Below are 25,361 nucleotides of genomic sequence, written 5' to 3'. Positions count from 1 at the left end.
GCAAAATCAATTCAAAAAACACCCTTTGGTAGCAAAGGATGAATTGTCTCAAAACAAAGAAAAATACCGATTTTTTGTGGAAACATGTATGGAAGAACTAGTTAAGCGGGTTATAAAAAAATCAGGTAAAGTCATAAGTCCAGAAAGAGTTTTAACCATCTACAAGAGGCTTAGCGAAAAAATCTGGGCTAAAATCAGGGATGAAATTGATCAAATCCCCTTAAGGAAGTTCAAAAACTTTGAGAAGGTGATTTTCAAAGCCCTGTGTAAACAGTGGCAAGAGGCAGAAGTAGTTCTGCAAAACATGGAATTAAATGAACCAACAGTCGACAATACGATTGTTAAAATTTTCATAGAAGAGGCAGCCAAACTTTCGAAGAAGCCAAGTTGCATACGTCGGTTTTTCTCATCTATAGGCCGACTGTTTTGTTTCACCAGGAGACAAAACAAGGTTGATGCATTGTAGAAAAAAATTGTGATAACCCCTTGGAACGGTCGCGGCAGATGGCTGTCCCCTCACTGAGCCTGGTTCTGCCGGAAGTTTCTCCCTCTTAAAAGGGAGTTTTTCTTCCCCACTGTCGCCAAGTGCTTGCTCAGAGGGGTTTTTCTGTTGGGGTTTTCTTTTTAATAACTTTTAAAAAAGTTAACATCAATAAAAGTTATTAAATTTTACACTGATTTCTGTTTGTTTTTTTATTGTCTGTAAGTTGAATAAATACATTTGTTATTTCTTGCTCAGTTCAAACTGTGGGTAGAAAATGCTGTGCTGTCATGTGACCTGTACACACACACACACACACACACACACACACACACACACACACACACACACACACACACACACACACACACAGAGCAGCTAGACGAGGTAAAAACATTCCTGACTTTGTCTGTGATTTTTGGACAGCTGCAGCAAACAGCAGCGCTGTGTCTGATCAGACCACCTCAGTCGAGTTCAACACAAGTCCAGATCTGGAGTCGAGTATGAAGACCGAGTGCCAGCAAAGTCAGGAGGCTGGAACACACGTTTACAGGCTTTTCATTTCAGATGTGTTACGCCCCAGTCTAGGGGTACAGGAACGTAGCATAAGGGTTAAAAAGGAAGTGACGGTTTGGGAAGAAAAAACTATTTATTAAGTGAACGGTGGTTTATTTGTCTCCACTGAAAACTTAACTCCCTGGTGAACACAGGCCAAAATAACAAACAAAAACAAGCTAAGTCAGGAGAGGAGGTGCTATCTAAAACCCTATGTGTGGGAGAAACATTTCGTCACTCATCCAAGTGACTTCTTGAAGAAATAATTCAACTCAAGGCCGGAGCTAGTTCACAGTAAGATCTTTCCTTCCATCTCTTTCAACATCTTGCAAAGTGTTGCAAACAGAAACACTTGTGTGCAACTCCATATCACAGTAGTGAGCAGAGCAGTGCTAGGCAGCTGATGTACATTTAATTGTAAATGTGTTAATAATTTCATTTTTAAATGCTTTCCTCTGGTTCTTTTCACTTTGGCTTGAAATAAAATGTCTCCCTCTGCTGTAACCACAGCTTACTGCAATTTTTGCATGCATGTATATTTCACACTTTGAAAGAGGCAAAGCATGAAATGGTCACAGTGGGCTGGCTTGTCTATAACACGCTTTACCGTGGTTGATGTGTGAGATAACACTCAAGTCATGGTAAGCTGCACTTACAGCTATTGTAAGTGGAACAATGAGTTATTGAGTATTGATATGTATCTATACATTATTAGAATTTTTTCTAATAGAAAAAGGTTTTCTATACATGGATATTTCTGCTGTTTATTTATGGGCTTAAATCCTTCCAAAATGTGGGCCTTTTTATTCTATGACATAACCAAAAAACTAAATAACATTTAACATTGCGCAGTGAGGACCACTGGTGTGCATCACACAGCAGCTGAATAGATAAAAATGTGAGACCATGTATCAGTGCACAAAGATTTTTTATTATTTTGACATTTGTGTAGGAAATGCAAGCAAAAACTTTAAAAGAAACTTGAGTAGAGTTTTGTAAGCATAAAAACATTAAGAATATACACATCATCTGATATACAGCAGGCCTGTTTTGTTCACTAACATTCACATCCATCCTGTACACTAAAAGCTAGTGTTTTTATTTTGACCATACATGTTTTCTTAACATGAGACACAGCAGGTAACAATAAACAGGTGCATAGCTTACCTTGGCACACAGACAGAAAATTAAAAAATATATATTCAAATATTAAATACAGAATGTTGGAGTTGTCTGCTGCTGGGAATTGTATATAGATGAGAGTCACCGTGGGATAGTTGGTCACAAAATCCAAAAAAGCACCATATTGTTTTCTACAGGTTCAAACATCACAATACTGAAGCTTTAGCAAAGCTGATATTACTTCTCCCCACTTTTAAGCTCCGCCTACCAAATAAAACAATAATGCTACTTACACAGTACCTCAAAGAAACAGCTGATGAGACAGAATGTGTAAGCATGTAAACTTCAATTCTCCAGTGATGTTAAAATACTTCTAGACCAACTCCTCCTTTATGTGTTGTTTGCACTTCCAGTAAATGTTTCCTTCACTGAAAAATAGTTACACTTACAACATTAATATAGAGAATTCTGCATCGTACTGCTAAGGTTTGTTCTGCTTCTAGGCGCTGTTTGGAGCAAGAAATGTTACGGTTACTTACCATATAACACATAATAAACCTACGAATAAGTATTTGTGTAATCATTTTCAATCTGCAGGGATTACAGTTAAATATTTAATATAATCTCTTTTTGTTCCTGACCAATATTTGCATTGTCAGAAACACATTTAGCCATTAGCTTAAACAAAATGAACATTGTTTAAAGAACTGGCAGGTTTATTTCCACAGACACTCAAAAGCTTCAAATGGCCATGGAAATAGATACCTTAGTGAAAAAGGCACAAAAACATGAACTTATTTGGATTTAGTGTTAGAGGGCTTTGAGACTTCCTGTGTTGTATTTGTTCAGTGGCTCAATCTAATTTCATGTGACTGAATAAACACTTTTAGAGCACTAAGATCTGAGAAAGATATGTTACGCTTTAATACCGGTTGCAATAAGAAAGAAAAGCATATGATGCTGCACATTTGTTCGTGTTCCCTAAAAAAAACAAAACAAATATCAGGACGCTTGTGCAAACGCACTTGTTTTTTGTTTTTCCTCTCTCAGCACTCCGTCTCTTTAGTATCAATGCGTTCCTGCCTCTTAAGGCGCCGTCGGTCCTTGGCTGGTAGGTTCTGTTCGGTCAGATCCTCGAAGGAGGATTTCGTAGCCGACGAGCAGGCTCCTGCGGTTGTGAAATCTTCCAGCAGGCCCTCCTCTCCCAGGTGAGAGCCGCTGCTGGTGTCCTCCTGGATGGTGGCCATCCGCAGCCCCCCTGCGCTGTCCGGGGTGGGGCCGGAGTTCAGATCGGGGGCCGGGGTACTGGTGTTGGTTGCGAGTGTGGCCCGGACCTGGCTCTGCGGCTGAGGCTGTTGTTGATGGATGAAGGGCACGGTCCGGCCGCCGGAGGAGGAGGGAGGCTGAAGAGGCTTGACGATGCGCACGGATGCTGACTCGAGGTTGCTCAGCACGTCTTGATTCTGAAGAGGGAGAACAACATGTGAGGACGGAGGCAAGTCACAGCTGTGTGTGACTGAGGTGGCACCCATTCCCTTTTTACTACATTCTGTTTAATTCAGAGCATCACATGTATCCCAGAACTTTACAGTTTAACTCCCCAACATATGTTTTATAATAATAACCTCATGTTGCTGATTGCGCTACCTTTAAGTAGCTCCTATCTACTCTTATCTACACTCTTAAAACACACCCAATATCTTAAGGTGGGAATGAGTAAAAACAAAAACCTTTCTGCCTTTGACCATTTTGAAGTGTCAGGCAAATGTGATTTATTAATTATGACTGCAATCCATTTAGGGTTACCAGCACCCTGATATTAAACACATTGGTTCAGCTGCAGGATTTAAAAGCAAACCTAAATGGAACTAAGCCATCATTAATTTGATCATTTGTGCGAGCGCTTAAAATGCTCTAACAAGTCAAAATGTCTGCAAGAAAGGTCTTAAGAGGAATGTACCCCCCAGTCTTTTTCTTCTCCCTCCAATCAAACCCAAAGAAGGACCTCACACAGTGCACACAGCCACTAAACAAAAAATAAAAACAGTCACCTAAACGCTTCTTGTTTTGGCTTTGAAGAGCAACTAAAAACTGAAAAATGTCGACACACACTGCATCCAATTTCACGAACGACAACAATGTGAAACCCGTTTGGTCGTCTCGATGTTTGAATACTCCAAAAGTGCAATCTTGCTTACTTGAGGCAATTCCTGATCTGCTGCTCCACAGCTGTTCAGTCACATGAAGCTGTGCGAGCCTCCCTCGCTTTATTTGTCAGATGAAGACGAGTTCGAGGGGCTGCAAATGTGCAGCTGGATCAGTGATTACCATCAAGCAGTAAGTGACTGCAAGAGTATCCCAAACGTGGGCCACTGACCATGCACCGTCATGGACTCAATGGCAACGCATTGCAACACCAAGCCGTCGCACACACACTCACCTATGGCGGGAGCTCTACTACAAATTTCCACCATCTGCTGCAGTTCCAAGGCAAAGAGTGATGGACAGGTCATTCAGAAAACCCAGCAGTGACAGTGAGGCCATTGCTTGTGGATTATCTGACCACTGGTTTATACAATTTAAAGAGAGTCTTCTGATTCTCATTCTTACCCTTTTATTTTTCCAGGTCTGGGCTGGTTTACCACTAGCCTTTTCCAACATCAAATAATGATATTAAAGGTAAAACCACAATTTCCCAGCTCAGCAACAAAAACCATAACTGTTAGCAAATTTTAAAGTTGGCCTATTTTGATTTTTCTCATCTTTTGTCACACATATACCGTTTCAATGTGGGAAGCACATATAAAACATGGCCAGGCTCCCTATGAACTAAAAGCTCAGGCTTAAGATGCTCTAAATGCTAATTTCATCATGTTTCCTTTTACTCTTGGTGCTGCAGGATGATCAGAGAAGGAAAATCAGCAGCAGACACACAAGACTTTTGGTTAAACCTTCTGTTTAAAAGGCTCAGCCAATCTGAGGAAAGTCAGCTGGAAAGAAGAGGAGCTAAAAACAGATCTTGTTTTCTGGCAATGAGGGGGTTGCCGTATGCTCCAGCATAAGATATAAGCAATACTTTGAACTTTAAATGTTACACTGCAGTTTTGAATTTATGTCTTAATGTCTCATTTGCAATGAAAAAAGGCCAATCCCTGATCCTCAGTTACAGTCCTTCCTGTTTCTTCTCCCTGCTTGATTAAAGAGGTCAGTTTTTAAGAAGCAATATGGAACTGGATTAGTTTGGTTAGTCTGGTGCAAGAGAGCAACGGTGGTGCACAGGATCAGCGTGTGTGAGCACTGGAAAGTTGAAGAACTTACATTTGGAGGATAATAAAATGACTTTGTGTTCTCCTCATACTGCTGGTCGAGTCGCTTGTCCTAAAGATAGAGGTAACAGAAAAGGACAGCATAAGCATAGTGCTAATGATGCAAATATCAGCTGCTCATTGTACACTGAAGACAATGGGGATCAGTGCAAATGGATATTCAGCAGCTTCTTACCACACAGTGAACCAGGATACTGAGAGGAATCCAGAAGATGAGGGAAAACACCACGACTGAGCCCACTATGTTATCAGCCAAGAACTTCCCTGATGTGGTGATGAGGTGGAGGATAGTGATAAACACACAAAAGAGGAGAAGAAGAAGAAAAACTTTGAATTTGACTAAGCTAAGCTACTACAGTCATAAACATTAAAACAATATCACAATTATTCAGAGTCTTATTGTATCTGGAAGCATTTTCACACACTTTTTAACGCCGACTTACCAAATGTGTTTATGTCCAGCTTGTCAATAAAGTCCCACAGCCTCTCAATCACATCCTGTACCTGCTTCATGCACTTTCCCTTTATGACCGAAAACAAAGTTGACATTGAAATAAAAATAATATCTCCAAAATGTTGTAACGCTGACACAGTTTTGTCAGCACTACTGTAGTTCAGAAATACAGAAATATGATAGGATCAGCAGGTTTCTTGATTGCAGAGCAGAGAAGTATAAAGGTTTGGTAACTCACGCCTTCATCACAGAAGCCCACGGTGCAGGGTTTTCCTTTGCGAAGGAATAGAAAGTTGCCAGCTTTAGAGTAGGGAGAGCAGGTGCCATTTTTACTCCTGCAGCACACTTTACAGGAGTGCTCAGTATCTGGAAGCAGAAGAGACGATCAACACAAGAAGCATTTAAAAAAATATTGAGAACTGTTATTCATTTATATCCTGGATATATTGAAAGAATATCCAAGCTTATTCAAACAGTCCCTTTTATTCTTAATATGTTACTTCCAGCTGTAAATCCAAAAAAGAAAAATTCATCTGTGATCTTGTCATTTCTTTCCAAACTCATTGATTTTTGCTTGTCTAGATACTCCTCCATCTGATTACCTCTATAATCAGTGAGAGTCTCCAGGCTTATTCAGCAAATCTCAGACATTTTCAAATGTTGTTGAAAGAAATAAAAATCACCATTGCAAGCGCAAGGCTGAAGGTTCAGCTCAGCCTCACAGAAGGGCACACACTCTCCATTGCGACACAGGCCTTTGTCAACACACACTGTTTTGTCAGCAGCATTTTCAGGAGGTGGGCATTCACTGCTGTTACCTGTTATGTGAAGAAAAGGGTTAATTTATCTAGTTTTTTAATAGGCAGGCTTGAATAACTGCTGCAGTTCTCGTGTTACACCAGCAGGAGGCGATCACCTGTGCAGACTGATTTGCCTTTACAGGTAGCATTGATGGGCTCCTGGCACACTGTTCCTCTCTTTGCATAAGTGCAGTTCTTGCAGCAAGGGCTGTTTCTGTCACTGTAAAGAAATCAATTAATCCAACATTTGATTCGATTGTTGTTTTTCAAAAAAATTCCTTATAGATCCATCTTTTGGATTTCATACCTGCACTTTGCATGACTTTTGAACTTGCAATTGGAGGTGCAGCAGGGGTCATCATTGAGGTGGAGAAGCCCAGGGTCGCAATCTTCCCCATTCTCCACTCTGGAGTTTCCACAGACTTTGCTGTTCCTCTCTTTGAAGCACAGCGGTGCCTTGTGACTTAATGTCTTCTCTACAGAAGCCTTGCTGCAGTTGGAGAAATGCTTGAGGAAAAACAAGAAGATAAGAATTAATCTGTAACAGGTTAAAGAGGACTAAATTTTTACTGTTATTTTGTGTGTGTGATTAAAGGTGATGTGACAAAGAATAGTCATGAATCTTTAACGCTGAAATAATGACATACGCAAATCACTTGCCTCTAAATTTTCCAAACCTGAATCTCAAAAGGTTTAACAGTTTATGCAATTATCTTGTTTTATGCTTCTCCTCAAACACCTAACGTGGTTGATGTGAAGCTGCAGAAATCATAAGGCCAATGATGGAGGAAGCGCATAAGATTTTGCGTGTGTTGTTAATTTCACAGGAACAACTGTGACTCAGTTATCCCACCTTCTGCACAACCAGAAGCTGCCATCCATTCTGCCCATCACATTCTGTATCATCTCAGCTCATCTTGCAGACATATATCCTGGTATGCAGCAGTCTATTCAAACTAAACGGCATCATAGCCTATTTAAAAAAATAAATAAACAATGCTACCTGCTGTAAATTTGATTGATCTGCCCCCTCAAGTACAACTTGTTGGCAAGGTTATTATGGTTAACTAAAACAAAATGTGACATTTTAGCTAACTAAAATAAAAACTAGACTTTCGAAAATAATTAAAACTGGTCAGATTTTTATTTGTTTGGCTGTAACAAAAGGGGACTTTAAGTCGACTGCTTTCTACAAGTTCTGTGTTTAAAATGTAAAGCTGAAACTGATTTTCCTAAACCTTGCCTCTGGCATAATCCATCGATACAATAATAACATTACAGACTAAAACTGAAACAAATAAAAACTAAATGGAAACGAAACGAAAGGCCATGGTTCTCAGCCGGAAAAGGGTGGAGTGCCCACTCCGGGTCGGGGATGAGTTCCTGCCCCAAGTGGAGGAGTTCAAGTATCTCGGGGTCTTGTTCGCGAGTGATGGGAGAAGGGAGCCGGAGATCGACAGACGGATTGGGGCTGCGGCTGCAGTAATGCAGACGCTGCACCGGTCCGTCGTGGTGAAGAGGGAGCTGAGTGTAAAAGCGAAGCTCTCAATTTACCGGTCGAGCTACGTCCCTACCCTCACCTATGGCCACGAGCTGTGGGTAGTGACCGAAAGAACGAGATCGCGGATACAAGCGGCGGAAATGAGCTTCCTCCGAAGGGTGGCTGGCCTCTCCCTTAGAAATAGGGTGAGAGGTTCGGCCATCCGGGAGGGGCTCAGAGTAGAGCAGCTGCTGCTCCACATCGAAAGGAGCCAGCTGAGGTGGTTCGGGCATCTGACAAAGATGCCCCCTGGGCGCCTCCTGGGTGAGGTGTTCCAGGCGTGTCCCACCGGGAGGAGGCCCCGGGGCAGACCCAGGACACGCTGGAGAGATTATATCTCTCGGCTGGCCTGGGAACGCCTTGGTGTTCCCCCGGATGAGCTGGAGGAGGTGGCTGGGGAGAGGGAGGTCTGGGCCTCTTTGCTTAGGCTGCTGCCCCCGCGACCCGGCTCCGGATAAAGCGGATGAAGATGGATGGATGGATGGAAACGAAACATTTTCAACGATAACTGAAACGAGCAAACTCACTCTGGAAACTTACTGAAACTTAACCAAATGAAAAACAAAAAGTCCAAATGAAAGTAATCAAAACGATAATAATTCTGTTTCTGTTGTGGACTTGCTGTTCTGACCTCTCACACTGTACACCGTTTGATTTCACCACAGAGTTGCACAAAAAGATGATGCCAATCACTTATAACCAATAGTTTGTCCATTCCCACAACTTTTTGATCAAAGAAAATCAAGTAGTAGCTGAACTACGAGCACAGCTGAAGTATTGTTGGGTCTGCCCCCCCCCTTGTCTAGTTATGACATGCCAGCCCTGTCTCCAGGACCAAGTATCTACTGTGCTTATCATGGTTGTTTTCTTTTTGTTGTCTTTTCTTTAATCCTGCCAAAAATAATCACCTATCTGGCCTTTTATCAGCACTACTCCTGTGCCGCACATATTTAAACTAAATCCAGAACTCACTGTGTACACTGCAGCCTGTGAGCTCAACATAAGAAGGACCAAGATTTAATTAAGCTTAGGATCAGGTCTTATTCATAGTGAGTAATACTAATTCACACAGCTATGTATTAATGACTAACATTGTGGGTCATTGCAGACGTTCTCTCTTCCTGGCATGTGACTGTATTTGTCTCTGTGTCAACATGGACTTTCACAAAGAACAGTTTAACCCTCCTCTTTCATCTTCCTGGTGTTTAGGTCTCAACTTTATTTCAAGTAGCGCAATTTCACTAATCCTCCAAAGGTCATTGACATTTAGTTTTTTATGTTTAGTGTGCAAAGATGTACAGTGTAGTTTTGTTTTTTCTCTCTTTAATCATAACATGGCATCTCCTCTTTAGGTGGAAACTAGCTAACTAGCTTCTCGATCATTTCTAAGGCTGCTTTTTCATGGATACCTGGATGTTAAACTTTATTGTAACACCTTGGACGACAGACACATTGATCATGATACTGTAGCTGAAAGAACCTGGACTATTTAACTCTCAGTGTTGCTTCACTGTGTTTACTTTGGGAAGTGAAGAAGCATCTGAACCCTGGAAATAGCTAATGATGTCAGGCTTACCAAGCATATATGTTTTTATATTACATGAATGGATAGTTACCTTGTTGTTGACATGATCTCCACTCACAGCAATAGGGTACATGACAAACTTCCCCCCCTGGTCATCACTGGGGGCACAGTACGGTATATTATCAGGATCATGCTCTGCTCCAAAGTTATGGCCCAGCTCATGAGTAGTTACCAAATCCGCCTCCTGATGAGACAAAAACAACATTAATTTTTAATGCTTAATTTTTAAGCTACCTAAGAATAAATCTAGAATCTAAAATCCATTCTGTTTAAAATAAAGGTAAAAGTTATAATTACATAGTTAAGTTTTGCACATTATATTTATAACAGTAAGCGTTTTGCAGATGAGCGTGGAGCATAACGCTACTTGGGGTGTCAAAATGCAGCCTGACTTGACATCGATACTCATCACACCCACACAAAAAGGTGTGTCTGCTCTACCTAGAACCTCAGCTTGGCAGACTGACATGTTGCGTAACATCTTGGCTGAACTGCACCCAGCAACTCGTTTTATTCTGAAATTATGACTAAAGAAATGAGACGAAACAGACCTTTGTGAGGATGGTTTTGCCATAGTTCTTGGTGCTTGTCAGGCCTGTGTTGAGATAACTCGGCTTCTTTGAAGAATGAGATGGATAGTAAGCTAGAAAATTACAAAGGAAAGTGTCAGTACCTTTTTTTGTTTGTTCTAAAAAAAGCCTCCAACACATGGCTTTTTGTTTGGTTTCTTTTCAATATTATGGCTCGTTTTTCTTTTTGTTTTTAGCTTCACAGAGTAGAAATCATAGTTTGTCCATCTGGTCAAGAGCTGTGCCAGTGCAGTAAATTTTAATGGAGCTAATTGTCCTAACAGGGAAACGCTAAAAGTTAGGCTTTCAAAATGACATTAGAAAAATCCTCCATGCAAATAATCAAAAAGTGATCTTACGTTTTGGGCAGAGTCCACCTAGAGCCTGAGGTTTGGAGGGGGCCACATACGCCAGACCCAGTGTCCCCTCATCAAAGTCCTGGTATGTAAACAGGTGGGCCAGACACACACTAGAGGCATTGTCAGCAATGTCCGAGCTGAATTGCTGCAGGACAAGAGGATTCTTATTTGTCACCATTTCTGTAAATCCTAATTATTTTTCAATGGCAATACAAAAATATTGGACATTCAGAAACTGAGCTCTGTGTAAAACTCTTTGATTTGGAACAATATTTATCTTATACCAGGACATTTTACATGATGCACTCAACTTATTTACCATATTACCTCAAACAAACCTGTGCTCAGCTACTTGAACTCACTATTTTTATGCATTTGTGTAAATGGATTAAACAACCTGATTGAGTTGAACTGAATGATTTCCAAAACTAATCTTGGAAATATGAATCCAGTCAGTTTTGCCTGAAAAGGCCCCTTTGAACTTTGTGTATCTATACACTTTGGTTTTCTTGCTTTTGTACCTCCAGAAGTCTCTTCACGTCCCAGACCTCCTTTCCTTTTACAGGGCTGTCCTCCATGTTGTAATGGACCCAGTTGGGCTGGTTAGGGGGAGGCTTTGTAGGCTCCTTGTTAATAATGATCTGCGAATAGTAACCAAAGACACAATTTCAGTAAGTGTCATTTCTGAGTAATACAAAATTTAAATTAAAGCCATGCCCCTAAGTGTAATGCTAATAATAAGTGCTACGTGGAACATTTTATTTGAAAAGCTATTAAAGTAATAAGAGCAATGTGTTGGGCGTTCCCTTTCAGACCCTTACTGGGGGTTAAATGTGACACAGTTCAAGTTCCTCTTGACATTTATTGTGAAGAAAATTAGTCATTAAGCAGCTAAATGAATGCATATCTTTTCAGTGAGAACGCACTGAGTTCATAGTGTGACAAACAGTGTTTCTATTCATTCCCAAAGCCAGTGGAACAAATTAAATTACCCAACGAGGAATGCACAAAAGCTTCCAGTTTCTCCTAAAATTGCACTTCTCAAAGCCACTGAGGGGGCAGCGTTATTCTCAGCCTCATTTCCGGAGTGACGCAATATAAAACATCAGCCATCGTGAGGCTGGGAGCAGCACCGACTGACACTAAATCGCCACAAGTGGATCAAAATGTCAATATTTGACAGTACTGTAATGTTATGACACACAGCCACGTACACACCTGATGGATCTGGACCCCATAGTTTTTAAATTCCTTACTCCATGTTGTGTTTCTATAAATATCGTCAACTCGATCAATTAGCTCAATCTGGGAAAGGAAAAGAAAATAATCAGACATACAAATAAAGCATTTTGACACACCTGAATATGCAAACAACAAAATTCCTGCTGGCTTTATTTACAATTACTCTTTCAACGGGAAACAAAATGTGACAAAAGTTATTCTGCTGAAATATACATGTATAATAACACATTAGAAAATCAGACCAGGTAGTTCAGAGTAATGCTCTCTTCTTTGCGGCCCATGTGTCTGTAGAAGCGGTAGTCTGCAACCAGCAACAGGGGACAGGTATTCTTCTTGTGATCGTGAACTTGTCTCTTCTCTCTGTGGTGGTATTCTGCCAGGACGAAGCAACAGAAGCAGAGAGAAAGAATAAGTACAAGCAAAAGATTCAGAAAAGTAGAATCTTTTTTTGTAGCATTGCCTCACCAGATAAGTCTCAGGTAAGACAGATTAAGTACAAAGTACATAAAGATGCTGGACAATGAGGCCACGCTCCAATATCCCATTGTTAATTGTCCTCATTTTCAGATATAGTAACATGACTTCTCTTTTTTTGCTTGGCTGTGATCTGATTAAGCTCTACCTCTGTTCAGGCCAGATTTAAATAGCAGATTTAGCCTTATTATAGAGGTTTAACAGCACAATAAATGTGGATGAGGTGTACTTTACAGGGAGGAACAAAGCCACTGTAAACACAAGGTAATTTAATGCGCAGATCATACAGTGTTGGGCTCCATCACCTACCTTAAGCGTAGGTATTCATGATATACTCAGTTATTTATTTTTAGTCCGCTTAAGTTGCTTTGTTCTTCCTTTATTAAAAGTCTAGCATTAATCCAGAGCTGGGCGATATGAGATTTTTTCATATCACGATATGTTTTTTTCATTTCAGGCGATAACGATATCTATCACGATATAAGCCAAATAACTATATTTGTAAGATTTAAATGTGCCGTTGCTCACAAGTAAAATGTGAAATAATCAGCAGCTTGTTTTTAAATATTTATTTCCCATAATAAGTTCAACAGGGTAGATGTACTTAAGGAACATGAGACTTTTTCAGATAAATAAAGGCAAATATTGCAAACTACACAAAAGGCAGCCGCTAAAGCGTTTAAGTTTCAAAATAGAACAAATGAAACAGACTAAATTGTCAATTCCACTTAGAAACAAAATATTAATTCTAAAAATAAATCTTAGTTTGTTTTACAGAAGAACAGACAAAACTGACTAACTTTTGTCAATATCAAATAAACTGAGAACTAAAAGGAAATTCTCAATCTCTCCTTGTTGTATAGCTGAGCTTTTCAAACAGTTTTAACAGTTACTTTAGTCTGACAAAAGCCGAATGACGAATTAGCGCTTCCAGTCAGAGACTGAGGCTACGTCCACACGTACACGGGTATTTTTGAAAACGGAGATTTTCCGTTTCCGTTTTAAAAAATAATCCCGTCCACACATAAAGGCAGAAATGAAGGAAAACGCTGCTATGAACATGCCAAAGCAGCAGGTGGCGCTAGATTCCTAACCGTGCCGAAATGTTGGCCAATCAGAAGTCTAGAAGCCTCGGTGGGAAAAAGTAAAAGCTGGGGCATAGAAGCAGAACCGAGTCGTATGTGTGGAGGGACAGTAACTGTGTGTATATGTAAGCATTTAAACACTGCAGAGAGTAGAATTAACAGTATTGTAGAAATTCATTTCACCGAAACAATAACGTGGCGCACAGTGTGACGCATGCACCAGTTTATTGTATTTCCAGACTTGCTTTCGGCACAATTTACAGTGCACGCTACTCTGTTTTTTGTCAGACTTGAAATAGCCGAAATACCTTCACACTACGGAACTTCTATGGCTCTTCCGTTCGACAATCTCTCCGGCGTTGGAACCATCATCTGTTTTCTCTTCGGTCACGCTCGGTTGATTTTTCTAGTCGGCACACTCATTTCCTCCATTACGCGCTGGCTGCTTCCCAAACAAACACACGTGCGGCTTGGCACTTGTGCTGTATGTAACAAGTCACGCGACGTGACGCTGCGGCTGTGATTGGTTCGGCTCTGCGCTACTGAATTTGGATCGGCTGACCTTTTTTTTTTTTTTTTTTTTTTTTTTTAAGAGAACAAGAGCGGCGAGGTCTATCGCGATAGCTTAATTTCTCTATCGAGTAAAAGTTATATCGCGATACATATCGTTATCGTTCTATCGCCCAGCTCTACATTAATCCATCTACCCACTCACTTTTCCAATTTAAGGTCGCAACCTAGCCATCACGAGGTACACCCCTGACAGGTTGGCGGTTTACAACAACATTAACACAGACACACAAACAACCATTCGCGCTCACACTCACAACTACGGACAATTTAGAATCAACAGCTAAACTAATATGCATGTTTTTGGACTGTGTGAAGAAGACAGACGACCCACACGGGCACAGAACCAGAACCTTCATGCTGTGAGGTAACAGTGCTAACCGCTGCACCAGTCTGCTGCCCCTGCATTCATTGTCAATATTCAATTAATCATGTTCCTCAGCAGGGTCCTTCAAATATAAGCCAAATATGTGTTTAGACACGAAGGAAACAAAGTTCTCTTGCTGCAAGGATTTTCAAACTAAACAGAAGATGGCTTTATTTTATTCATTTATTTATTTTATTTTTTGGGTTATTTTTAAGGGTTTTGGGGGTTATTTTAAGGGGCTCTTTGCACAATTCCTCCTATTGTGCAAAGAGTCCTACATCACCCAGCTTTAAAAAAAACTCTTCTATAAAAGGTGGAGGGCCATGAGTGCAAAAATAAATTAAACAATCACATCATTAAACATCCAAAAGTTGGTTCTGTTCACCTGGACGTAGCGCTTTCAGTGGAACGAACGTTTTGTCACTTTGATAAAATCCAGATGAACAAAACCAACTTTTGGGGATTTCCTCATCTGGATGACTAAATTGGCAACAACACACATCATTAGATAATTAATTAAATATGAGTCAATATTTAATTAAAATTTAAAATAAATACATAAACAATCTTTTACATTTTTTAAATAAAATAATATTTAATTACTTACACATTAAATGTTACAATTCATATTAATATATAATTTATTTAACTCATTTTGGCTCTTGCAGCCCTCCATATAAACTAAGGCGATCCTTCATTATAAATCTGTGCTTTTAATAGACTAAAAATCTACAACCTACTACCCAAGATAAAATCAACAGCAAATCCTTTAGGAAAGAATGACGATTAATACAATTTAAAAATAAATAAATAAATTATTCGAATGCATGTGCAAAGTCATTTTACCGTGTAACGGTCACAGTATGTTCGTCATAAAAATCTGAATATTCTACCTAGAAATGTTTAAGTGAGACTCACACACCCTAAATAATGCATTACAGAAAAGGAAAACAGGAAAACATCCTTTGGGGCATTACATCACACAGTACACTCGACACTATTCAAAAGTGTGGGTGTGCGCTTCACTGTCCTCCACAACAAGCAGTGGGAGACCAGTGACGACTCAGAGTCCGCTCATTGGGCAGAGGAGCATCCATGAATTTTAATGCCTCCTCCTCCATACGAACCTTAACCTCAGCTCATTTCCCCAAAGAGCATTTTCAACCAGGAACCAGTGAGAGCTGTTGCATACATTTCCTCTGGCACATCGCGCTGTTATATTCTTTACATTTCCAAAGCAGCACAAAAGAATGAAGAGGCATTTGGTTTTTACATAATGCCTACTTGTGATCAGTGTGTATGTGCATAACACAGGATGGAGATAGAAAGGCTTGTATTAAAGTGACTGAATCCAACACCCACCTCCTTTGTCTCACTACAGGCTCCTCTTTCCTTCTCTCCACCTTAAACATTTGCTATCCTCCTACTCTTTTTCACCTACTCCTATAATCCACACCAGCACAGAGCCCACGCTGTAACAGCACAAATATCTGCACAGATTTGCGAGATTCACCACTTCAAGAGAGTTAAAAAGCACAGCTCACCCTCTTCCTGGTCCACCCTCTCCTGCCCTTCCCAGTCCCCTCTGGTATTCTGTGGCAAAAGGGGCTCAGCGTTGACGTAGCCACACACTTTTGGAGAAGCAATGCGGCTCAGATTCTTGACATCTTCTGAGCGATAAACCAGCAACCTCCCATCAGTTGGGGAATCGGTAAATCTCCACAGGGGCTGCATTTTTATAAATTTTTTAAAGAGAGAAAGAAAGAGCTGGTATTAGAGAGAAAAAATCACAGAGCTTGATGAAACGTGAGTATTGATAGCTGGAGAAAAAAAGACAGTAAGGGTAGTGGTGTGGTGGGAATGGACTGGCAGGTGTGTCAGATTTACACAATATGAAAAATGCACTGTATCGTTTACTTCTGTGTAGTTTCACATGTTAGTTGTGAATAATTAGAACAGATATTGGGCATTTTTAATCACACAAAATAAGCTCATTTCTACAAGGCATCGATTATTTAGCTGCCTCACTTTCTACTAATCTAGCATCTTTTTCAACTGACACTATAGGTAAGCTCTATACTGGTAATATTTTATGATATCTCAGCAAGCAAGCCCAGCACGTTGTACTCAGTTGTTGTATACATATAGATTTTGGGGTTTTGTATTGGTTTTGTTATTGCTGCCGTTACATGCTTCAGGAGTGTGGGCTTGATGATGTGAAACAGCTAAGGTTAAGCGTCTTACAAAGAAAAATACTGAATTTAAATTCTCCCTCTATTTTGGCACGGAGACAGCAGGTATACAGATGCATACCTCTACATTGTACTCTGCTTCATCAGTCAGAATGTGAGCAGAAAACTCATCTCCGTCTATGTGTGCCTGCACACGCGAATTCTCCTCCCCTGCGAACATAAAACAAATTATTAGTAACATTTAATAAATATGGATTTACTTCAGATATATAAAAATTTGCTTGATTTCCACATATAAACTGTAACTCTTCTAAAATGAAAGACTGGAAAAATTATATTCTGAAAATGTGTTTTTTTTCATTCACTCACCAACAACATGGCCAGTGAAATAGTTTTGGAGGTGAACATCATAATTTTCCTTCATCCCGTGTTTGTCAACAAACACAGCTTGGAAGTTGTCCGTGAAAAGGTCTGTGTTTGTGGTCAAGTAAAGTTTGAAATGTCTGGATTTGGAAAAGAAGATAACATATTTTACTTAACTAATAAATGGCTGTTTGGTCCTGTGTGAGACATCAAACTGGGTTTAGCAGACATAGTATTCACTACGGGTGCAACGACACACAAAATTCACGGTTCGGTTCGATACTTTGGTGTCACGGTGTGTATGTGTCTGTATCTCCTCCTAGATTGGAACACTGTAGAACATCCAGTGTGAGGGCCAACATCTATATAGCATATACAAATATTCTATAAAAATCCCACAATTGTATATATTTGTACATTTGACAGTTCAATTGAGCACCAAACACCTCGCACAGGAGTTTGCTAGTAAATATAAATTGCAATTATTAAATAGAGCAGGCAAAAAAATAGTCTTTGGGCACATTTCGATTTTACAGTTTGTGTAAATTTAGAATTGTCATCTCAATTATTTTTGACGTGAGAGGATTTAACAAAACTAACAAAACTGAAACCTTTCTTGTTCCCCTTTCAAGACAAAGGGAACTAGGCACGAACTCACCGCTTCAACTGAGCCTTTTCTTTTTACAAATAACACTTCTTACAAAACAGTCTATAACAGCCACAACAGTCTATTAGGTTTGTACTGAGCCATGGCTGTGTGGATTTTTAACAGTTTCTAAAAGGTAGAACGCAAAACATTTAGCTTTTTCCAAGACTTACACAGTTTCTGCCATTACTGCTATTTGGCAATGATGGCAGTAATGCACATGTAGGATTCACCAATAAAAGAAAAGGTTCTGAGTGCTTCGGGCAAAAAAGCAGCCCAGTTAAGACTAAACGAAAGAAAAACAAAGCATGCTTTGAGAAAATCAGGAAAGAATTATCAGGAAAGTGCAAGAAAAATGGCTTAAAGAAAACAAAGCTCCTATGAGATTAATTTTTACCCTCTCTGTAACACTTGGAGACCTGATTGTGCCACTGATTGTGATCATTATTATTATTAGAATATAGTGACTAGTCAGACAACAGCAGATCAGTGTTATAATCTCTGAGCCACAAACACAAATTTGTGTTTCTAAAGAGACTGATAAAAAAAAAAAAAAAAAACATGTCAAACACGTTAGAGATGTTTTACCAGGTCCTCATTACTCCAAAACCAATGTATAATATCACAGTGGAAATCTGCTCATAGATTTGATCAAGATTTTTACCTCATGTGCACAGCTATAGGGGTCTTTGTTTTAACACAAACCTAAAGGAAAAGTGAAGCGACTCAACAACATCGCTTAAAAGAGCTCATTGTTGTACCTGTGCAGGGCTCTGAAGCTCACCAGACGCTCAAGGTGGGACTGGGTGTGGACGTCCCTCTTCCTCAGAGAGTGCAACTGGAGGCCTGACAAAGGCAGCACCTCATAATCTGACAGGACTGAGTTCAGAGAATCTGGAATATGAAGGGGAAAACTGTCACATAAGACCGAGGACATACTGAGTTCGTTCATTTACAAAAGTCTGCACATGTGAAAACGCCACTGCGGTCAAGTGAGCCCTCACTTACGAAGTCACAGTCAAGCTAGCCGCCCCGCCAGCCGCACCGAAAATGTGGTTGCACTACTCTTACGTATATTACAGTATGGGTGAAGACCGGCTTAGAAACGCAGTGTTTTGTGTCCTGACACTATTTTACTTCACAATCCACTCCCATTTTTAGTGTATCTCCACTTTCCCCCCTGTGATCCACAGCCCAAATTACTGTATGATTCAGAGAAAATTAACAATAAAATTTACCCAATTTACTCAACTATACTTTTAATGTCCTCATCTTTGACCTCAGATTACAGGAAAACTGTAAGAGGTGACGCAGATATCTCACTGGATTCTGACTCTAGGCTGTCGCCACTCTTCACCCTGTGATCCACAGCCAAAATTACTGTATGGATTTTGAGAAAATTCATATCAAAATCTTCCCATTATGCTTTACTGTACTCCACATATTGACATCTTTGAGCTCTGATTACAGGAAAACTGTAAGAGGTGACGCAGATATTTCACTGGATTCTGACTCTAGGCTGTCGCCACTCTTCACCCTGTCATCCACAGCCAAAATTACTGTACGGTTTTTGAGAAAATTGATAGTAAACTTTGCACAATTTACTCTACTGTACTCTATATATTCTCATCTTTGAGCTCAGATTACAGGAAAACTATAAGAGGTGACACAGATATCTCACTGGATTATGACTCTGGGTGACCCCCACTCTTCACCCTGTTATCCACAGCCCAAATTACTGTACGGATTTTTAGAAAATTGATAGTAAACTTTGCACAATTTACTGTACTATACTCTATATATTCTCATCTTTGAGCTCAGATTACAGGAAAACTGTAAGAGGTGACGCAGATATTTCACTGGATTATGAATCTAGGCTGTCGCCACTCTGCACCCTGTCATCCACAGCCAAAATTACTGTACGGTTTTTGAGAAAATTGATAGTAAAATCTTCCCATTTTGCTTTACTGTACTCTACATATTGACATCTTTGAGCTCAGATTACAGGAAAACTATAAGAGGTGACACAGATATTTCACTGGATTCTGACTCTAGGCTGTCGCCACTCTTCACCCTGTGATCCGCAGAAAAAATTACTGTACGGTTTTTGAGAAAATTGATAGTAAACTTTGCACAATTTACTCTACTGTACTTTTAATATTCTCATCTTTGACCTCAGATTACAGGAAAACTGTAAGAGGTGACGCAGATATCTCACTGGATTATGACTCTGGGTGACCCCCACTCTGCACCCTGTGATCCACAGCCAAAATTACTGTACGGATTTCTGATAAAATTAAATCCTATTCCATTACCAAACAAAATGAGTTCATTGAAGTATTTGCTTAACTACAAGAAATGTCTTTCCACACACAATTTAAATTTTTCAAAATGTCATTCACACACCACCTCAAGTATCAACTTCAGTTTTAGACATTATTTATTCAGTGCTTAATCACAACAATAGTCAACTTAAGGCACTTACATAATAAGTTAAACCTTACAATAATACATACAGAGAAAAACCCAACAATCATATGACCCCCTATGAGCAACAGTGGGAAGGAAAAACTCCCTTTTAACAGCAAGAAACCTCCGGCAGAACCAGGCTCAGGGAGGGGCGGCCATCTGCCTCAACCGGTCAGGGTGAGAAATTACATTTCTCAGATTACTGATTTCTCATATTACTACTACACAGTTTAGATACACTCAACAAAAATATAAACGCAACACCTTTGTTACTGCTCCCATTCCCCATGGGATGGACGTAGAGACCGAAAATTCATTCCAGATACACAATATAACCATCCCTCCCAAACAGTGGTCACAAATCAGTCCAAATGTGTGGTAGTGGGCACATCTGCCATATTGAGATAATCCATCCCACCTCACAGGTGTGCCACATCAGGATGCTGATCTGACATCATGAGTAGTGCACAGGTGTACCTCAGACTGCCCACAACAAAAGGCCACCCTGGAATGTGCAGTTTTGTCTCACAGCAAAATGCCACAGATGCCACAAGCAATGAGGGAGCGTGCAATTGGCATGCTGACAGCAGGAATGTCAACCAGATCTGTCGCCCGTGCATTGAATGTTCATTTCTCAACCATAAGCCGTCTCCACAGGCGTTTCAGAGAATATGGCAGCACATCCAACCGGCCTCACAACCGCAGACCTCGTGTAACCACACCAGCCCAGGACCTCCACATCCAGCAGGTTCACCTCCAAGATCGTCTGAGACCAGCCACCCAGACAGCTGCTGGAACAATTGGTTTGCACAACCAAACAATTTCTGCACAAACTGTCAGAAACCGTCTCAGGGAAGCTCAACTGCATGCCCGTCGTCCTCATCGGGGTCTTGACCTGACTCCAGCTCGTCGCCGTAACAGACTTGTGTGGGCAAATGCTCACATTCGATGGCGTCTGGCACGTTGGAGAGGTGTGCGCTTCACGGATGAATCATGGTTCACATTGTTCAGGGCAGATGGCAGCTGAGAATGTCCCAGTTCTTGCATGGCCAGCATACTCACCGGACATGTCACCCATTGAGCATGTTCGGGATGTGCTTGACCGGCGTATACGACAGCGTGTACCAGTTCCCACGAATATCCAACAACCTCGCACAGCCATTGAAGTGGAGTGGACCAACATTCCAAAGGCCACAATTGACAATCTGATAGACTCCATGCGACGATGTGTTGCACTGCATGAGGCAAATGGTGGTCACACCAGATACTGACCGGTTCTGGGTCCCCAGACCCCCAATAGCGCAAAAAACTGCACATTCCAGGGTGGCCTTTTGTTGTGGGCAGTCTGAGGTACACCTGTGCACTACTCATGATGTCAGATCAGCATCCTGATGTGGCACACCTGTGAGGTGGGATGGATTATCTCAATATGGCAGATGTGCCCACTACCACACATTTGGACTGATTTGTGACCACTGTTTGGGAGGGATGGTTATATTGTGTATCTGGAATGAATTTTCGGTCTCTACGTCCATCCCATGGGGAATGGGAGCAGTAACAAAGGTGTTGCGTTTATATTTTTGTTGAGTGTATCTAAACTGTGTAGTAGTAATATGAGAAATCAGTAATCTGAGAAATGTAATTTCTCACCCTGACCGGTTGAGGCAGATGGCCGCCCCTCCCTGAGCCTGGTTCTGCCGGAGGTTTCTTCCTGTTAAAAGGGAGTTTTTCCTTCCCACTGTTGCTCATAGGGGGTCATATGATTGTTGGGTTTTTCTCTGTATGTATTATTGTAAGGTTTAACTTATTATGTAAGTGCCTTAAGTTGACTATTGTTGTGATTAAGCACTGAATAAATAATGTCTAAAACTGAAGTTGATACTTGAGGTGGTGTGTGAATGACATTTTGAAAAATTTAAATTGTGTGTGGAAAGACATTTCTTGTAGTTAAGCAAATACTTCAATGAACTCATTTTGTTTGGTAATGGAATAGGATTTAATTTTATCAGAAATCCGTACAGTAATTTTGGCTGTGGATCACAGGGTGCAGAGTGGGGGTCACCCAGAGTCATAATCCAGTGAGATATCTGCGTCACCTCTTACAGTTTTCCTGTAATCTGAGCTCAAAGATGTCAATATGTAGAGTACAGTAAAGCAAAATGGGAAGATTTTACTATCAATTTTCTCAAAAACCGTACAGTAATTTTGGCTGTGAATGACAGGGTGCAGAGTGGCGACAGCCTAGATTCATAATCCAGTGAAATATCTGCGTCACCTCTTACAGTTTTCCTGTAATCGGAACTCAAAGATGTCAATATGTAGAGTACAGTAAAGCAAAATGGGAAGATTTTACTATCAATTTTCTCAAAAACTGTACAGTAATTTTGGCTGTGGATGACAGGGTGCAGAGTATAGATGGCCTAGATTCATAATCCAGTGAAATATCTGCGTCACCTCTTACAGTTTTCCTGTAATCGGAACTCAAAGATGTCAATATGTAGAGTACAGTGAAGCAAAATGGGAAGATTTTACTATCAATTTTCTCAAAATCCATACAGTAATTTTTGCTGTGGATCACCGGGTGCAGAGTATAGATGGCCTAGATTCATAATCCAGTGAAATATCTGCGTCACCTCTTATGGTTTTCCTGTAATCTGAGCTCAAAGATGAGAATATATAGAGTATAGTACAGTAAATTGTGCAAAGTTTACTATCAATTTTCTCAAAATCCGTACAGTAATTTTTGCTGTGGATCACAGGGTGCAGAGTGGGGGTCACCCAGAGTCATAATCCAGTGAAATATCTGCGTCACCTCTTACAGTTTTCCTGTAATCTGAGGTTAAAGACGAGGATATTAAAAGTACAGTAGAGTAAATTGTGCAAAGTTTACTATCAATTTTCTCAAAAACCGTACAGTAATTTTGGCTGTGGATCACAGGGTGAAGAGTGGCGACAGCCTAGAGTCAGAATCCAGTGAGATATCTGCGTCACCTCTTATAGTTTTCCTGTAATCTGAGGCCAAAGATGTCAATATGTAGAGTACAGTAAAGCAAAATGGGAAGATTTTGCTATGAATTTTCTCAAAATCCATACAGTAATTTTTGCTGTGGATCACAGGGTGCAGAGTGGGGGTCACCCAGAGTCATAAGCCAGTGAGATATCTGCGTCACCTCTTACAGTTTTCCTGTAATCTAAGCTCAAAGATGAGAATATATAGAGTACAGTAGAGTAAATTGTGCAAAGTTTACTATCAATTTTCTCAAAATCCGTACAGTAATTTTGCCTGTGGATCACAGGGTGAAGAGTGGAGATGGCCTAGATTCATAATCCAGTGAAATATCTGCGTCACCTCTTACAGTTTTCCTGTAATCGGAGCTCAAAGATGTCAATATGTAGAGTACAGTAAAGCAAAATGGGAAGATTTTACCATGAATTTTCTCAAAAACTGTACAGTAATTTTGGCTGTGGATCACAGGGTGAAGAGTGGCGACAGCCTAGATTCAGAATCCAGTGAAATATCTGCGTCACCTCTTATAGTTTTCCTGTAATCAGAGCTCAAAGATGTCAATATGTAGAGTACAGTAAAGCAAAATGGGAAGATTTTACTATCAATTTTCTCAAAAACTGTACAGTAATTTTTGCTGTGGATCACAGGGTGAAGAGTGGAGATGGCCTAGATTCATAATCCAGTGAAATATCTGCGTCACCTCTTACAGTTTTCCTGTAATCTAAGCTCAAAGATGAGAATATATAGAGTACAGTAGAGTAAATTGTGCAAAGTTTACTATCAATTTTCTCAAAAACTGTACAGTAATTTTGGCTGTGGATCACAGCATGCAGAGTGGGGGTCACCCAGAGTCAGAATCCAGTGAGATATCTGCGTCACCTCTTTCAGTTTTCCTGTAATCTGAGGTCAAAGATGAGGACATTAAAAGTATAGTTGAGTAAATTGGGTAAATTTTATTGTTAATTTTCTCTGAATCATACAGTAATTTGGGCTGTGGATCACAGGGGTGAAAGTGGAGATTAACCAAAACTGGGAGTGGATTGTGAAGTAAAATAGTGTCAGGACACAAAACACTGCGTTTCTAAGCCAGTCGGCACCTATACCGTAATATGCGTAAGAGTAGTGCAACAACATTTTAGGTGCGGCTGGCGGGGCGGCTAGCTTGACTGCGACTTCGTAAGTGAGGGCTCACTTGACCGCAGTAAAACGCCCCTGTGCTCGCAATTAACAACTGTTCGGGATTTCGTGAGTTAATAAGTTATAACATATCTAAGATCGAGAAAATATAAGTGGCATTGCTTTAAAGTATTTATTATTTACCAAAATTATCCAGAAGATAGCTTTAATGTTACCGTAAACTAACTTCTGCTTAGGCTGAATTGCTAAATTAGCTTCTTACCAAACTCGGGGTGGTCTTCGTGGTCCCCATCGGTAGCAGTCATTGGCTTAATTGCAGCGTTTACCCAGCAAGGAGCCAGAAGGGTAAATAAAAGTATGCTCTCCATTTTAAGCAGAGCTCTCTATACATGTGCTGTCATTGTCGGGGGTAAATAATCCGTTTGTTTCGACAGCTAGCTAAGCTACCCGGAAGTCCACCGAATGGAAAACATCCGCTAAAAGCTAATGTGCCGTTGGAAAGGAGTGACGAATGACGTCAGACACATGAAGAGCAAAACTGATGTACGACATTAGATAAAACGCTTGATTTTGATATATATATATATATATATATATATATATATATAATCTGTAGTTTATAAATAAACCTATAGAAATAATGTAAATGCCATTTTGCATTTAAAATTTTAAATACACAGAAAATCTCAATTCCGTAAACATAAGCATGAGGAGTTGTTGATATATGACTGAGATCGTCTTATCATACTCCTCAGTGTGTATTTATACCACTTGAGTAAAGTACATCTTGCATCCGAGAAAAAGAAATCCTCTCCGTGACTGAAAACTAAAACCAATAGTGAAACTATAACCAAAATAAAACTGAACACACCAAATTACAAGCCCAGGTCATCCCGAGTTTACCTTCAAATCGGAGTATGAACAAATGTACATACTGCTGCTCCCTTTAGGGGTCGCCACAGAAAATTATCTGCCTCCATCTCACTCCCTAGCATCCTCTTCTGACATGCCAACCCTC

At 40.3% G+C, this 25,361-nt stretch overlaps 1 protein-coding gene across 2 annotated transcripts; it reads right to left on the bottom strand.

The window, feature by feature from the left end:
* Positions 1-1,945: 1,945 nt before the first annotated feature.
* adam17a (ADAM metallopeptidase domain 17a) lies at positions 1,946-24,863 on the bottom strand. Of its 2 annotated transcripts, XM_085442384.1 has the most exons (20): positions 24,606-24,863; positions 18,492-18,624; positions 17,091-17,224; positions 16,843-16,931; positions 16,074-16,257; positions 12,276-12,406; positions 12,010-12,096; positions 11,313-11,432; positions 10,792-10,936; positions 10,415-10,506; positions 9,895-10,047; positions 7,046-7,245; positions 6,855-6,958; positions 6,622-6,756; positions 6,177-6,304; positions 5,928-6,006; positions 5,660-5,748; positions 5,477-5,536; positions 4,599-4,635; positions 1,946-3,621 (listed from the first exon to the last, which is right to left on the bottom strand). In XM_085442384.1, exons 1-20 carry the CDS (start codon positions 24,709-24,711, stop codon positions 3,245-3,247), a joined length of 2,583 nt encoding a protein of 860 aa, XP_085298510.1. In that variant the 5' UTR covers positions 24,712-24,863; the 3' UTR covers positions 1,946-3,244. The 2 variants fall into 2 exon arrangements, with proteins under 2 accessions (XP_085298510.1, XP_085298509.1); XM_085442383.1 differs by lacking the exon at positions 4,599-4,635.
* Positions 24,864-25,361: the final 498 nt, after the last annotated feature.

The sequence above is a fragment of the Copadichromis virginalis genome, linkage group LG19 (assembly GCF_057382275.1).
Source record: "Copadichromis virginalis isolate Kocher_CV1m ecotype Utaka linkage group LG19, C_Virginalis_male_GT1.1, whole genome shotgun sequence".
In the NCBI taxonomy this organism is placed as follows: Eukaryota; Metazoa; Chordata; class Actinopteri; order Cichliformes; family Cichlidae; genus Copadichromis; species Copadichromis virginalis.
This window is presented reverse-complemented; position numbering and strand designations above follow the sequence as displayed.

Excerpts from the sequence above, each read along its gene's own strand:
- adam17a (XM_085442383.1), bottom strand. The coding sequence starts at position 24,711 with ATGGAGAGCATACTTTTATTTACCCTTCTGGCTCCTTGCTGGGTAAAC. Across the intron at positions 16,932-17,090 it reads TTTCACTGGCCATGTTGTTG|GGGAGGAGAATTCGCGTGTG; the intron begins GTGAGTGAATGA and ends TTATGTTCGCAG. Across the intron at positions 12,097-12,275 it reads GCATTACTCTGAACTACCTG|ATTGAGCTAATTGATCGAGT; the intron begins GTCTGATTTTCT and ends TTCCTTTCCCAG.